The 17,449-nt window shown below is 35.8% G+C and overlaps 1 protein-coding gene across 1 annotated transcript; it reads right to left on the bottom strand.

The window, feature by feature from the left end:
* Nucleotides 1-11,369: 11,369 nt before the first annotated feature.
* On the bottom strand, nucleotides 11,370-12,326 carry LOC104867597 (olfactory receptor 7D4). The gene has a single exon (XM_010632009.1). The coding sequence runs from the start codon at nucleotides 12,324-12,326 to the stop codon at nucleotides 11,370-11,372; it is 957 nt and encodes a 318-aa protein (XP_010630311.1).
* Between the last annotated feature and the right edge of the window lie 5,123 nt (nucleotides 12,327-17,449).

Here is a 17,449-nt window from a genome sequence, read left to right as displayed (position 1 = left end):
ACAGTTTGAGGAACAAGTGCATTGCAAATGCTGTGAAATAGTTCACATTTGTGTAATCAGAAGAGTTTGGCATCCACTTGGAGTACAGATTGGAAAAGCTAAACAAGTAGAAGTATAAATCTGGCTTTTTGGGGCACTGTGCTTACAGTTTGTGGACTTTACCTCTTCATCATGTTTCATAGCCCAGAGCAGGCAGTCAAGATTGGCAGGTAGAGAAATTAAAAAAAAAAAAAAAAAAGCTTTTAAATGTATACAAATCTTTAGTTTTGGAGGATGAAAAATTTATGTGGCTATTTATATGTGGCTGAAAAATAACACAACTTAATTAATACTATTGAACCATGAACATAAAAATTCTGCAAATGTTAATGTTGTGTATATTTTGCCACACTAAATCATAAAAACAAATGCAGGTGGGTTTTCCAAAAAACAAAGGAGACACAGAAATCTTAGCACTGGTTTTCCTTCTCATATGCAGCAGCTACACAAACTGTACCTGAAGTTAGAGGGAGAAGCTCTGGGATGGGTGTTGGAAAAGGAGTGAGAGTGGAAAAATAATTCTTGGCTATGATAAATGCACATTGTATTCATGTAGCAAGATGTTACCCTGGGTCACTGTGATGTATACAATTAATATGCACTAATACAATAAACAGGCAATAAATGGAAATTATTCATAAGCTTTCTGCTGAATAGAATGAGATAACGTTTCTTTTATGTTCTTCTTCTGCTTATATTAAGAAATCCCTAGATATTTGGAGGATGTAGAAAAACTTGACTAATTATTTGTTCTGCATCTAGAAGAAATAAGGACATGTGAATAATAGTCAGCAATCAGCCTGTGCCTCTAGTCCTTTAGGCTGATTGCTCCAGTTTGGTGGGCTCCCATCTGTGCCTCCTCCATGGTTGTCTTGCAGAGCTCCTACGTGACTCTGTGTTCATGTCAAAGCTGAGGATAGAGACCCCACCTTAACCTCAAATTTAACATAGGGATTGTGTTTCATTATTATTCTTGGTTAGAACCAGGCAGAGGTGTAACATTACATAGACTGCTCTCATTACTATTTCAAGAATTGAATCATCAGATGGGAAGTGCAAAGCGTTTTCCACCTGTGGATCCCATCCATCAGTTGTTTGCTTATTGTACTAAGTGTACACTAGTTCCTTTGTATCAAAATCTCCCAGAAGAGGTACAATGGCCCCAGTGATGTACACTCCTGTGACTCCCATGCTGAATCCCTTTATCTACAGCCTACAGAACAGGGTGGTGAAAAGTGCCCAGAGGAGCCTCCAAAAAACAAACAAACAAACCAAATTTAATTTTTGGGCCATTGGACTGTGCCCTTGTAAATGGTGAACAAAGAATTTCAATATATATTTTATCATAGTGATGGAAATAAAATACAGATGAGTTCAAAACATGATCTGGTTGAAGAAAAACTAGTGTTGAATGTTCTGCCTCATATGTGGAAAGTAAACAAATTCATCCTAAAAATATATGGGTAGAATCTCTGGGAATGGGAGTTAGAGTGGGAGAAACAGGGGAATAATGATTCTTCAGTATGAGAAATTAATAATCTGTGCATGTAGCTAAATGTAACTATGATTATTATTAATATATGCAATTCATATATGTAATAAAAACAAGAAACACTGAATATTACACAGAATATTTTTGCAAAGCAGGAGTCTACTCATTTTAGGGCACATGCATCTTCTTTCCTCTTCTTGCACCAGTAATATAAAGAACTTAGAAGTTAGGAGGGCATCACCTATTTGGCAAATTATGAGCTCTGGGCCTTGAACCCCCAAGGTCTTATAACAATCAGTGATGGGGCTGTTCCTCTAGCCCTTCAGTTAGATGGAGACAATGGAGGGAGAAAGGATCATCAGAAATGTTAATTCCTCATCATAGGGACAAGTAGGATAGTTTGGGTTGCCAGATGGGAGGACACAAATGGGGAAATTTCCTGTTATTAGAACTGATTTTTATGTTCCCACTTGTGGTCTGATGTACAGAAATCTTATTCAGTCTTAGCTTCTTGTGCACACTGTTTACTTCCACCAGGCATCTGGACCAGGATGCAGAATGGAGGTTCCTCTGAACTGTTTTTTGAGCACTGCATAGGGATTCTGAAGGTGGTGGTAAGCATGAGAGGACTAGGGCAGTAATTAAATCAGGAATTACTGAGGGCTTTCTAATTTTCACATGAGCTTTGTGTTTTAAGATGCTGTTTCATTTCATCTTGATATTCTTTCTGTAGGTATGAGAGCCCACAATATTATTTTACAAAAATAAAAAAGTATTATATTGTGCAATTTTTATATTGTAGTGCTAGGTAGAAATAATTAAATGTGTGTTTGAATTGGGCTGCCTGATGACTAATGTAGGGTATGTTTTGAGAAAAATATTGACAGCTTGTCCCCAGGATGACACCACCAATCATTTCATTTTCTTTCATTCCAACAAGAGAACCCCCCACTCTGTTCTACTTAGATGAAGGATGAAAAGTGTTGATGAGGACTTCTAAAAATGAACACTGATGGCTACAGATTTATCTCAGTGGCACCTCACTTCCCTAGCAAGTTCCTGAGTTTGATCCCCAATACAATAAATAAATTAATACAAATCAAAAATAAAAAGAGCATTGAACACTATTACTTTAAGTATTGTCAGACCTAAAGTCTCACTTCCAATCCACGGAGCGTGAACAGCCAAAAAGACCTCCACAATGCTGGGCCCAACACCCAGCGAGGCTCCAGGAGCTGGACAGAGAATGAGAAACCCAGGAAGGAACACACCAGGCTAGACTGTAAAGTGACCTTTATTAGTCTGGCCAGATGGCACTCCCAGAGACAGGTGGCTCAGAGAGGCAACTGCTCAGGGGCTGAGGTACTTTTTATAAGGTTTTTCTAAACAAAGAGTCAGGGAATTCACAGAACAAGACTGCAAACACATTGCTTATCTTATGCAGGAAATGTTCTAGGGTTACCTTTGGTCAAACCATTTGCCCCTGGGTGGGCTGTTAACCAAGGTAGCAATTAGCATATGAAGAAGCACAGTCTGGCCTATTAGCATGGAGTCACTTTAGCCTATTCAAGTCTTGCAGTATAAATTAATATAAGGAGGCATTATCAAATTTTGTAAAAAAATAGAAATCAAACTGCTATACAAATTTAAATTCCCTCTAAGGTATGTTTATGCAAATTTTAAGACATGAATAAGCTAAAGTTACTCCATGCTATAGGCCAGAGACTGTGCTTCTTTATATGCTAATTGTTAACTTGGTTAACAGCCTGCCCAGGGGCAAATGGTATGACAAAAGGTGACATTTTCTGCATAAAATATACAGTGTGTTTGGAATCTTGTCCTCTGGTAGTTCTGTGAATGCCCTGACCTATGTTTGAACTTTTTGTTTAGAAAAGCCCTATAAAAAGCACCTCAGCCCCTGAGTAGTTTCCTCTCTGAGCTACCTGGCTCTGGGAGTGCCTTCTGGCCGACTAATAAAGGTCTGTTTACCATCTGGCCTGGTGAGTTCCTTCCTGGTTGCAACACTCTGTTATTAGGATCGAGGTTGCTGATGAGTTGGGAAGCCTCCCCTCACCCCAGCCCTGATGAGGACTCTGGGCAGAATCAAAACTGTTTTTTTGTGGTGCCTGTTTGTCTTGTCAATGTCTTGTCTGTTGTGTGTTAACTTTGTGTTTTCCTTGTTATAGGGATGGGAGGATCTGGCTTCAAGAACACCCCGTTGGATTGCTTTCTCACTAATTTTAAATTTTTTTTTCCCCTGAGTAGGAGGATGATTACAGGGTTAAATTCTCTCATAAAAACTCCGCTCCTTGTGTCAATTGGAATGGCCAGCCAAGGGCTCCTTTGAACCTGTCCTCTGTCGGGCTGTATGGGAAAAAGTCACCAGGTTCCCCAGCCACCCTGACCAATTTCCTTATATAAATATTTGGGTCCAAACTTATGAAGAGCATCTGGCTGCATTGGATGGGAAGGGATAACTGACATGCCCATGTTGGGCCTCAACCTGAGTCCCACTGGAGACAGTGACTGTCTGCCTCCTTGGAAGGGAAGAGTCATGCCCTCCAGATATCCTGATTTCCCTTTTTAGGATTCAGAATGCAGCTCACTGGTAGCAGAACAAAAAGAAGGCAAAAGAGTAAAATTGGCTATCTGAATGGTGAGATCCCCTGGGTTGCTCCCTAGTTTGTCTTTGTAAGGGGACCCAGGGAGGGAATGTGTTAACTTCTTGTGTGACTGTGTATATAAAAGAGACTTAGTTAGCAGAGTGAGTGAAATGAGCTAGGAAAGCCATCAGCATCGGTAGCCTCATCTGTACACCAAAACAAAGGGAGAGGGCACTTGCTCTCCAGGAATAAATGAGGCCATCCTCTCGAGTGGCACCAAACCCTTTGTTATACATCATCAGACAAGAGAATATCTAATAGTCATGGAATATGCTAATACTAAACCAACTATTCTTAAATGCATAATTCAAAATTTTGATAAAGATTTTATGGGGGACTATAAGATAAAACTACAACCAAAGATGCTTAAGAAACTTTATGAATTATGGTCTCAGCTAAGCCAGACTTGCCCCCCCTTCAAAAAAAAATTCTAGACAAAAGGAAAGTTATCTTCCTTTGTTTTGTTCACCTGAGACTTTGACAACTTGAGGAGCCTTGTGTGCTCAAGAGCTGCTCAAGCTTCTGCTCTATGGTAATCAGCAGCTAGTGAGAACTATTTAGTTTTGGTCTTAGAACACCTACTTGCTAAATCTGCTGTTTTCCCATGGTAAACTTGACTCTCTCAGAAAAATGTGATGTCGTTGCAGGCAATTTGCAGTGTTTCCCCTTTGGAATAGGTTGAGCTGCCTCCCCTCCCTGCATTGCTAAGATAAAAGGTATGAAAGAGGTAGGGGAAGAACAAGATTGTTGTAGCTTTACTGCACTGGAGATTGCAGATGGGAAAGCATGATGGGACTCAGAGAAAAGAAAAAAAGGGCTTACAGTAAGATTAGAAAGAAGTAAAATGAGAAAATAAATATCTGATGGATTAAAATCAGGTTAAAAAAAAGGAAAGACAAAATATAGGAGGAAAAAAAACTGCAGTTGCATTTTACCAGAAATCGAGATTTTTACGAGAAAAATCAAGTTAAGATTTTTAACTATTTGATAAATATGTCTTTGTTTCAATTTAAATTAAGTGTAATTGGATTTGCTTAAAACACTTCTTGTACATTACAAATTCTTGAATTGCAGTTATAGGGTTAATTTGTTCTTTTGTACTTTGTTGATAAAAACTCAAGGTTAAAACTGTTCTATAGGCAGCCAGTCAAATTTTAAGATGTAACAATCTGAAAACAGAAAAAGAACACTAAGATTTTAACAGCTAATGATTGTTATAAAAGGTTAATAATAAATGAGACAAAAACTAGGAAAACTATAGGTAAAAGAGATATACTTTTGATATTAAAGGATTTTGTATGTTTGTCTTGTTAAAAAGATATAAAAAAAGATATACAAGACCAGAAGGCTTAAATATGTAAAAAAAGGTATATAAAAATGATTTAACAAAAAAAACTATGTTTGCTTTTTGATTTCAAGTTTGTTACATGTTTACTTTTATAGTAACAAAGAGCTTTCATTCCTTTTGATTCTAATGCTATGAGATCTGTTAATCTGCAAAGGTTTTAAATAGTCTTAAGTAAAAGAGGTTTTAGGACTGGGGATTTATTTAACTCAGTGGTGCTGCCACCTGCCTCAAAAGCACAAAGACCCAAGTTCAACTCCCAGTACCAAAAACAAAAGAAAACAAGAAAGATTTTATAATTCAATTGGCCAAATAGATTTGAGTATATTATAGCTTCATAAATGGTCTTATATGTTTGTCTGTGCCCAATTGTTTAAAAAGTTTGTCCAATTATATTTTGACTGAAATGACAGCAAGGATACTAATAATTTGTTAATTTCTATAACCTTGTTTTATAAGTTAAAATTTTGTCAAGATAATTAAGTATAAACTCAGGTCTAGATAGATGCCTGCTATTAAAAAAAATATATTATTTATTCACTAATGGCCTTCTGAGTAGATATACCCCCAGTAAACATGGCTAAATATGTTGTTATAAAATTTTTACATTGGTTATCATCAAAAAGTTGGAGTTTAAATATGTTACTGTGATGTGTTTTTGGTGCTAATTTTCAAAATAGGATTTCTGTGAAAAAATAGTTGAGATTTTATTAAAATGGTTTTAATACATAATTAGATTAAGGGACATAAGGTTTCACACATAAAATGATTGTTGTTAATTTTTAGATATACTAAATGGATAAAAACAGGGTATTAAAAGACTATTGGTTCTGCTTCAGGAGACAAGATATAAAGTTTATGCTGTTCAGAAATAAAAGGACTTGAAACAGATGAGAGAATTTTTGGGATAAAACGTTTTTTACAGGATCTAAATTCTCTATATACAAGTCTTTAAAGGGCCCAGAAAGACAGTAATTATTATAAGATAAAGACCAAGAGACATTTAAACAGCTAAAACTAACACTGCTGGCCCCTGTATCAGGGATCCTAAATGTGACCCAGCCTTTTAGTTTTTTACCTGACTAAAAGAAATCATACTGCTTTAAGAGTGCTCATTGAAGGAGTAGGTCCATAGAAAGAGCCAGTGATGTATTTATTTTAGAGTTTAGATCCAGCAGTGAAGAGATAGTTCCCTTGTTTATAAAGCCCTGGAAGCTGCAGTAATGCTAATTGAGGAAACTGACCAGATAACATTAGAAAAAAATAAATTATTCGGTTTCCCCATGCCTATTAGAACTATTCAATAACAGGACATTGATAGCTCTCACATAATAGAGTCACATAATATCAGGCACTCATCTGTGAGAATCCCCACTTATATTTTGCTCCAGTTAAAACCTTAAACACTGCTACTTTTTTGCCCATGGAACCTGGCCCACTGACCACAACTGCCTCAGGGTCACTGAGGAATTGTTCTCCAGTCATCTACATCTGTAGAAAGACCCGCTGCCTGAGCCTGATTCTATCCTGTTCAGGGATGAGAGCCCCTTCATGGAAAATTCGATACACTATGCTGGCTGTGTAGAGATGATTGAAGATAAAGTGGTCCAAGCAGGACCTCTCGCTACTGGATGGTCAACTCAATGAGCAGAACTATGGGCACTCATACAGGCTCTCTGATGTGCAAAACAAAAGAGGGTAAATGTTTATACAGATTCCTGTTTGCCACTTGGTATATCTATGACACAGTCTATAAAAGTATGGTCTTCTCACAGCAGAGGGCAAACTTATTAAAAATAAACAAGATATAATGTAGTTATTTGAGGCAATGTGAAAACTTGAAAAAGTGGCTATAATAATTCAAGAAAGAAAAGATACAGTAACAAATGCCAATGCTAAGGTAGACAGATAAGCCAAAAGGGTAGCTAAAGAGAAACTTCAGATGATTATACCCACCCCCTTCAAAGGTTATAAATATGTATTAGTATGGGTTTGTACTTTTTCTGGATGGCCTGATGTATACAAGATTTTATTTTTAAAAAGTTCCAAGGATTGGTCTGCCTCTCTCCATAGACAGTGACAATGGGCCAGCATTTGTAACAGAGGTTATACAAGATCCAGCTAAACTGTTATACTACCTATTGACCGCAGAGTTCTTATAAGGTTAAAAATTATAAATTATAAGGTAAATATTGTCAGATAACACCAGGTTATGAATTGATCAGCTCCCTTTGGCCTTCTTTAAAATAAGAAATACCCAAGTCATACTGGGTTCTGCCCATATGAGGTCTTATTTGAAAGGCCACCCTATATCTTGAGAGACCTTATACAATTATCTCAACTGGGCTTATCCAGTATGGAATCACAGCTGTTAGAATTGGACAAATATTTCAAAATATTCAATGATAAATTAAAAATAAAGAGGACCTTTCTGTGCTAACTCTTGCCCATCTGATAAAACTGCAGGACTGAGTTTATGTTAAAATTTTAAAAAGGACCCCTTTCTGACCTATATAGAAAGGTCCATATGAGTCACTTATGGTTACTCCCACAGCTGTCAAGGTAGCTGAAGCTCAGCTACCACCACTCTAGAATAAAAAAGAATTCCACAGGTTCTGACACCAGGAGGCAATTCCCTCAAAGCCCTGCTCTCATCACACCAGAAGCTAGTGTGTCTATGCACTGCTCAAGAATGAAAACTACAATCAAGATACAGACTTTTATATTGTGTCAAACTGTTATGAGCTATTATGCTTCTAAATTAAGAATTTATGAGCCTACAGATGATAAAAATATGTGACCTTTATGTACTCTGGGGATCCTAATCCCAACGTAGCTGTCTAAGAGATGCCTTTACAAATTGCTATGATCCCTTAGCTAAAAATTTAAGTAAAATGATGAATCAAGGATTTGATCCTACCTAAAATCAGTGGGGATTGTAAGACTTGAATAAGCTAAAGTGACTCCATGCTAATAGGCCAGAAGCTGTGCTTCTTCATATGCTAACTGCTATCTTAGTTAACAGCCTGCCCAGGGGCAAATGGTATGAAAAAAGGTGATATTTCCTGCATAAGATAAGCAGTGTGTTTGGAATCTTGTCCTCTAGTAGTTCTGTGAATGCTCTGACCTATGTTTGAACTTTTTGTTTAGAAAAACCCTATAAAAAGCACCTCAGCCCCTGAGTAGTTGCCTCTCTGAGCTACCTGGCTCTGGGAGTGCCTTCTGGCCAGACTAATAAAGGTCTATTTACCATCTAGCCTGGTGAGTTCCTTCCTGGGTTTCTTGTTCCTCAGTGGAGCTCCCAGATCCTCACTGGGTTTTAGGAGCCAGCATCCTGGAGGCCTTTTCAGCAGTTCACGCTTGTGGAGTAGAAGTGAGACTTAGGTCTTACAAAATGATTTGAAATCAATATGTAAACTTGAGGGGCTTTCTTATTACCCTAGCAGCATTATCAATAGTAGCCAAGATATGGAATCAAATTATTTCCTGTAAGATAAATGTATTAATGAATCTCATGTATACACTCAATGTAACACTAATCAGGCATACAAAGACAGAAATCATGGGATTTGCAACAAAATGGTTGAGCTGTAGAACACTATGTTAAGAGAAACAAGACTAATATAGAAAGGCAAATAACATGTGAACTCACATATGGTATGTAAAAATGTCAAATTCATGAAAATACAGAGTTAAATGGTTATGAAAAAAGACTGTGGGTCAGGGGATTAAAGGACATAAAATTTGTCATGAAAAATAACTTGAAGAGATCTATTGTATATTGTGAGTTCACAACATTTAATTTTACATTTTAAAATCAATTCTGATAAGACACCTGACTCCAGAATGTACTAAGAAACATTGTAAATTAGCACCAAAAATATACTGCACACTGTTGCAAAATTGAAAATTCTTGAAGGGACATTTCTACACAGAAATATAAAAACTGCAAGCACTGGAAACCCTTCTTAATTAGTCACAGGGAAATGCAGATAGAAATCACAATGACATACCACTTTACACCCAATAGAAGGTTTTATTTATTTATTAACTTTATTGGTGTATTTTAGGTATACACTAAATTGACATTCATCATGGCAGTTTGTACCTTTACATGATGTATCTTGGTTCTTATTTTCCCTCATTTCCCTGCCCTTCATCAAACCCCTCCACCTCTTCCTATTTAGAAAGAATTTGTTTCCATTTTTTCATTTTGACATTTGTATTATTTTCCCTTCTTTCCTTTCCCCTAACCCTTCCACATCCCCTTCTTTTTTGAACCTTTTCTTCTTATTTCATATTATATATTCTACATTATTTTTGTACCAGTGATCAGACTCTGGACCTTGCACTTGTGAGACAGCTGGCAAAACCACTGAGCTAAACTCCCAGCCCTCTATTATACATTTTGTTCCTCATTTACACTTTCAGTTTCTCACACTAGTGAAACTATCTAGTAATTACATATGTGTCCTATTTATTTCACTTGACTATAGCTTGAGTGTACATCCATTTAGCTATAAATGCCTCTATTGTGTAAAAAAAGCAATTATGTTTTTTTAATATATATATAAAATATCAAGTACTGGCAAGTGTGGGAACATATTAGAAACTATTCATTATAATGTGAAATATTTTTGGATATTCAAGATGTTAAATATAAAATAACCTCATAATTCAGTAGTTTTTAACACTCTTAAATATATTCCTTAATAATTTGAAATAACCATATGTGTTTGCTACTTAACAACCAGGTTAGGTACTGAGAAAAATGTCACTAGTGATTTTTGTCATTTTTATGAATGTCATAGAGCATGGTTATACAAACAAAGATAATTAGGAATTTATTAAGTAATGCAATGTCACTGGACCACTGGAGCACATGCAGTTAGTCATTGACTAAAGCATTAATATGTAGTATGACTGTAATATAAAAAGAAATGTGAATGGCTGTGCATTATGGTATTATTCACATCATTGAAATATCCATCGATAGATGAATGGATAAACTCTGCATATATGTACTAGAATATTATTTATCCCTACAAGACATAGCATGTTTACATTACCAAATAAAAATGTCCAAAATATGAGGAAAAGAAAGAGAGTATAATGGAGGACATAAACACAGCAGAGAAGAAACAAAAAAGTGAAGAAGGAGGGGAAGGGAATAAAAGGACAAATGGGAAAGAAAGAAGGAAAAGAAAGGAATAGGGGAAAAAGATAAGATTTTTAAAGGCTACAACAATATATCTGAGTCAAACTGGGCATGATATCAATATGAAGCAATGAAAAAAATCTCACATGCAAAGACAGATTCCAGGTTTAATATTAAAAATATTAATATTTAAATATTTAAATCAAAGTAGGATAGCCAAAGTGAAGTTAGTCTTTCCATTCAGAAATTATGCAAATGAGAGAAAACATTACAAAGATACATTTTCAAAATTAATGAATTCATGCATGTAAACAACAAGCATGGTCTTGATATGGTAAGTACTTTGATAAATTTCATCCTAGTTAATCTGGAAAAATATGATGAATAACATTACCATTTGAGCACAATTGTTTTGGCAGAAAACATGTAAGCACTCCATATAAGTAATTAATCATGCTGGAAATTGAGGAATATCTGAGAAATCTAACTAAACTTGAAAATGTAGACACCATGCATAGGAAAGACACATATAAAGTGAACTACTGGGGGAGTTAAGGACAATGTACCAATGTTTTAAAACTTAAGGTGTTTTGGTCATACAAGAAATTAAGCACATCATTTAGGGGAGACAGAGTTAGGGTATTAAAATTCACACCTGGTGCCTTGGAGAATCTAACATGACCTGGGCCATGATGGACAAGAGGCTGCTCTGCTGAGAAGTTTCCCCAGGGCCCCCTTCACATCCTTGTTCCTCAGGCTGTAGATGAAGGGGTTCAGCATTGGAGTCACCACAGTGTACATCACAGAGGCGTACATGCTTGCCCGGGAAGAATGGGTCACGGCTGAACTGAGGTACACCCCGAGTGCTGTTCCATAGAACAAGGAGACCACACAGAGGTGAGACCCACAGGTAGAAAATGCTCTATACCTGCTTGTAGAGGAGGACATCCTCAGCAAGGAGGAGACAATCTTAGTGTAAGAGAAGAGAATCGCAGTCACAGGAAACACACCCAGAAGTGAAGCTACCACATAGAGAAAGATGTTAATGATGAATGTGTCAGAGCTCGCCACTTTAAGAACCTGAGCTAGTTCACAGACAAAATGAGGGATTTCTGTGTCTGTAGAGAAACTGATCTGCATCATTAGGAAAATTTGAATCACAGAGACACAGAAAATGATGACCCAGGGCACCAAAACCAGGAGGCTACAGAATCGGGGGTTCATAATAACTGTGTAGTTCAGGGGGTGACAGATGGCCACAAAGCGGTCATAGGCCATCACAGTGAGGAGAAGATCATCCATTGCAGAAAAAACCATTAAAAAATACACTTGAGTCAGGCACTCCCTGTAGGAGATGTCTTTGCTGTGTGCCTGGATGTTCACCAGCATCTTGGGAACTGAGGAAGAGATGAAACAGATGTCCACAAAAGACAAGTTGGAGAGGAAGAAGTACATAGGGGTGTGGAGGTGGGAATCGTAGTTGATGGCCAGGATGATGAGCAGGTTCCCAAGCAATGCAAACAGATAAATGGACAGGAACAGTCCAAAGAGAAGGGACTGCAATTCAGGATCCTCTGAGAGACCCAGGAGGAGGAAACATGATGCTCCACTCTGGTTTTTAGTTTCCATGTCACTGGTTTATCTTCAGGGGAAAAGGGGAATTGTGATATTCAATAAATACCCACCTGGACCCTTACTTAGCTTCCAATTTACAACATCACCTGTGGATGAGTGATCTTCACCATCTATCGTCTTCAGACAATGGCTGTTGTTCATCTAGAAATATCAGAGCTCATTTTCCTTTTAATGTGTACAATCATCATCATGACCTTTAATATAGCACAAATGTACACATTTTTACATCACTGACTCATGTCTTTTATTTTATCTAGAAACTAAATATCTTTCTTTAAATTTTTGGCTTCCTTATTTTATTTTCCCTTTTGTTTTCTTGAATTTATTGGCATAAACTCATTTCATTTGATACATCATCTAAAATAATTGAAGACTTTGTATTTCTTTTCATAATCACCTACCTCGTTATTTTAAAACTTTTATGACACTGATTAAACTTGGATTTATAACTCAAAGAACCTTTATTCTATGACTTGATATATCATAGTGATGTAAAAGTTAACTCTTGGTAACATATTTTTTTCACTCTAAAAATGTACAAGATCCCAAAGATCCCAAAGAAGAATGTAACTGTACTGTATACCTAAAAAGTACCAATAAACTCAATGAGAAAAAAAATTAAATACAAAAAATGTAGTAATTAATATTAAAGTTTGTGAGGCTTTGTTTTCAGTGAGGTTCAAAATAAATGATGAATCATTATTCCAATTATTATTATTATTATTATCATCATCATCCTTTTATTATAATATATAATTCTTCAAGGTACAGAATAGGGCTGTGATTTAATAATTGTGGCCTTGAGTCACACTTTCTCAATAAAATCTTGACCAATGAAACACATTTGTGACTCTGAGAAAGACATTCAAACTATTTTAACTCAAAACACATCTCTTCTCCAGCAGGAGTAATAATGTTCACTGCATGGTAGGCTGAATGCAAACATTGTCTTTTCATGAAAAGAGAAAAGGAAAAATATGAGAAGAGGAAAAAAATGGAAACAGTCTTTGTAAATAGGGAGGCGTGGAGGGGGTGAAGGGCAACCAAAATACATTGTGTAAGGGCACAAGATCTAGTCATGAATGTAAATGTACTATATACCTAAAAAATTGAAAATAAAATTAGTGAAAAAAGGGCTTCTCATGAATACAAATTTATTCTTCATATCTCAATAAATATGTTACAGATAGCTATCACTTAGCATTATCTAACAATATCTTAATAATATCTGTGGTTTCCATGATCTATAAAAGTCTAATAATTACAATTATGGAAGCCTTTTTACTCCTTTTTACTGCTATATAACATTTCATATTAACAAACCTCACTATGTATCTTTCTTTCACAAAATTGCTTTTCAGCATACTCTGCCAAGTCTAGGAGAAACCATGTGGATGGATTACAAAAAAGGAAGAATAAAACACTGTAGCATTAAAATAAAATACATTTATGTATCAGTGTGTTCATGTTTGGGGGTACTGGAATAAATATGTTAAAAGAACAATTAATAGCTAATGATTGCATTGATGGACTTGATTTAAAATATTCAAGAATAGTACAAATAAAATCATCCTATAAGGATTAAAAGTTGGAAAAAAACTTGTAAAACTTAGTGTTCTGCGTGGCCTAAAAGGTATTATGAAAGTTTAGGAATTATTAACTAATTCAAGACAGAAAAATATTATTGGGTACCAACCAGCGATCAAACTCAGGAACTTGTACTTATGAGGTAGGCAGTGGAACTACTGAGCTAAATCCCCAGACAACCAGTTTAATCTTTGATGATACATAGAAGAGTTCTCTCTGAAACAGAAAACCTGGAGCTAAATTCAGAAAATATGAATCACTGTCAATCAGAAAAGAAAGAGGGAAAAAGAAACCTTCTAGACTGAGAGAACAGCATATACACATTCCATTTCAGATACTGAGCTAGGTATAAGAGGGAAATTTTGCTGTTTATTTGCAGTGTTGATGGCATGAGAGTTTGGACTCCACATTTGTCTTACTGGGGACTTACAGAGTTCTGGTTACTTTGTAGGCTTGCACAAGGACATATTTTTTTTTATACTAAATACCACTACCAACATAAGTACTTAGTATAACACAAAATGGAAATATTCAAGCTCATTAGAAGGCTTACTATAGACCCAAGTACAGCAAAGTTAAGTAAAAGAACTCAAATTTATTTTTATAAGAATAACACATTTAGAACATGGAATGCCATTTCTAAGAATGAACACACAGGCTTAACATAATGATGTTGGTTAACATAATTCATCACAAAAAAGGTCAATAATGTAAATCCTAACTAGAATCACAATTAAAAATGTGTTTGAGAAAATTTGTTAGGCATTTACCTGTTAGCCTCCAGGCTAGAGACTATATATAAGCAGAAGAAAGCAAAGACGTGTTGCAATTCAATAAAGAACAATTATTTTCAAAACATAGCCCAAATGAGACATTACATTTAAACACTAGAACATATGTGTTAAATACATGAAAATATTAAGGGTGATTCTCTAAATTTAATAGTCAATATTTTTATGTGCCAGTAAAGAGATTGATAATATGGCAAGAAGAAGTTGGAGATTTAGCTCAGTAGTGCTGTGCCTATCCTGAAGTGCAAGTTCATAAGTTCAATCCCCAGCACCCCAAGAAAAGAGAGAGAGAGAAACTTGATTTTTAAACATCAGAAATAATTACATAATTGGCAAATGCTATTGTGGACACTAGGATGAAATGATACCTGCAATATGGTGTGAACAGGGCTTATAAAGAAGTAACCTATCTGTAAAATTAGGGAATATAGTAGAAAAGAACTCTCATTAAATTGGAGGAAATTTGGTTATACCTTAAGGATACTAGATTTTCAGTAAGTTGATAAATACCTAGTTTGGTGCAAGAAACATAGCAGTAGGCTACAATTTATAAAAAAAAAAACTTTGGAGTACACACATACTCTTCAGAAAATAACACTTCTGAAAGAGGCTCTAAGAGTCAAAGATTGAATAAGGGAGCAGAATAACAAAAAAATCCAAACCTCAATGGAAACTGCAGAGATTAACCTTCATAGACTAATGAAATATTTGAATTTTCTAGTATATTGCTCTAGAAAAAAAAATCCCAGGGACCACCTTGTTTCAATTTTTCCTTTTTTACTCTACCTGCCCACACCAGGATGTATTCTTCCTCTCTAGTGATATTTGTTCTCCACAAATATCTGCCTATACAAAGCCCTCCTTGTGTTTTCACCAAGTTTGAGATCAGTGAATTACAAGTGAGGGCCAGCAGGAGCACAGTCTTAGCTTCTAGCATCCACATCTTTGAAATCTCAGAGCTCCTCATTAAATAAATTATTCTGTTGTCTGCAATCTCCAAACAATTCAGCTCTCTTGGGGATACATAGAAGAATTCAGAATGGTAAATATTTCAATCAGTTATATATTACAGATGTAGCACAGTGTGAAAGAAATCTATTTCCTCCAAGTAGAATCTTTCCCTCCTTTGGTTTGATTTCAAATTCACAATTGAATTCAAATTCTAACCAATGTGTAATTTCTTTAAAAAATCTACTTCAGGAAAATCTCTGTGATACACATCCATAGAAATGCTAGAGAGTTTTTGGACAATTTTGTGTCCACAATGTTATGAAGAGAGGAAAAAAAGACCTTTCTGTGAATTTTTTTCTCAATTTTAAAAATATTTGTAAATTTATTTTTTAAAATGTATCAGATAAAATCCTATGTGTTTTTAATGTACAACATGTTGGTTTGTATTTGGTACCAGGGATCGAACTTGGGACTTTGAACTTGTGAAGCAGCCCATGGAACCACTGAGCTAAATTCCTGGCCATGTACAAAGTGTTTGAAAGAAGCATTCTGAACTGGTTAAATGCAGAAAGTGAACATATCCATTACCTCCTATGTCTCTAATGTTTTCAGTCTTGTGATACTGCTCAGTTGAGAGTTCCTATGATTGGTATGTGCAAGAGGATCTGAGTAATATGCAATAAATAATGGAAGATTTATAAAACATTGGTTCAGTACAAGTGGAAAATTTTACCAAAGTTGTAGAGCATGGGAAATTCTGTACTTGTGAATTTGCAAGTATAAAACCTATGCAATCTGTTGCATGCCTACTTATTTATTTATTTTTCTATGTATTTTTTTCTTTTTTTCTCATTGAGTTTATTGGTATATTTTAGGTATACAATACAGTTAAATTCATTATTGGGATCTTGTACCTTTACATGACAGGTCTTGGTTCTCATTTTTTCCACTTGTCCCTGCCCTCCCTTCACCCCCTCCTCTCCACCCCATTTACAAACTTTCTATTTCCATTTTTTTTTATTTTTTTCTTTTCCCTTATTACCTTTCTCCTAACCTTCCCACTTTCCCTACACCTTTAGCCCTTTTCTTCTAATTTCACATTGTTAATTACATCTTACATACTATTATAGTTTATTCACACCAGAGAAACCATTTGGTATTTACACATGTATGACTTTTTTTTTCTTTTTCAACTAGCGTCCAAATACAGCTACCTGGAATCTAAGAGTTATTTTAGAATTCCATGTCACAAAACTCTCAAAGTATCCAGATCTCCAGCCCACCCTATTTTTGCTCTTCCTGTCCAAGTACCTTTTTACACTTCTTGGGAACCTGCTCATCATCCTGGCTGTCAGTTTAGAGTCCCAACTCCAAACACCCATGTACTTCTTTCTCTCCAATTTGTCTTTTACTGACATCTGTTTCATCTCCACCACTGTTCCAAAGATGATTGTGGATATTCAAAGTCACAGAGTGTCATTTACTTTTTTGGCTGCCTCACAAAAATGTTTCTGCTGATCCTTTTTACATGTATGGTTTAGAAGCTTCTGATGGTGATGGCTTATGACATGTTTGTGGCCATATGTTAATCCCAGTAGTATTCCTTTACTATGAACTTTCACCTCTGTGTCTTCTTAGTTTTCATATCTTTTTTTATTTAGCCTTATGGACTCAGAGTTGTATAATCTAACTGTTTTAAAGTTTACTTACTTCCCAGATATTTCAATTTACAGGTTCTACTGTGAACCTGCTCAAATCTGTAAGCTGGATTGTACTGAAAACTTTACC

Source organism: Fukomys damarensis, unplaced genomic scaffold, assembly GCF_012274545.1.
Source record: "Fukomys damarensis isolate Sample0158 unplaced genomic scaffold, DMR_v1.0_HiC HiC_scaffold_37, whole genome shotgun sequence".
Taxonomy (NCBI): Eukaryota; Metazoa; Chordata; class Mammalia; order Rodentia; family Bathyergidae; genus Fukomys; species Fukomys damarensis.
Note: the sequence above shows the minus strand (reverse complement) of the source record. Positions and strands in the feature narration are given on the sequence as shown.

Bases quoted from the DNA above. Each gene is read 5' to 3' on its own strand.
- LOC104867597 (XM_010632009.1), bottom strand. From the start codon at position 12,326: ATGGAAACTAAAAACCAGAGTGGAGCATCATGTTTCCTCCTCCTGGGT.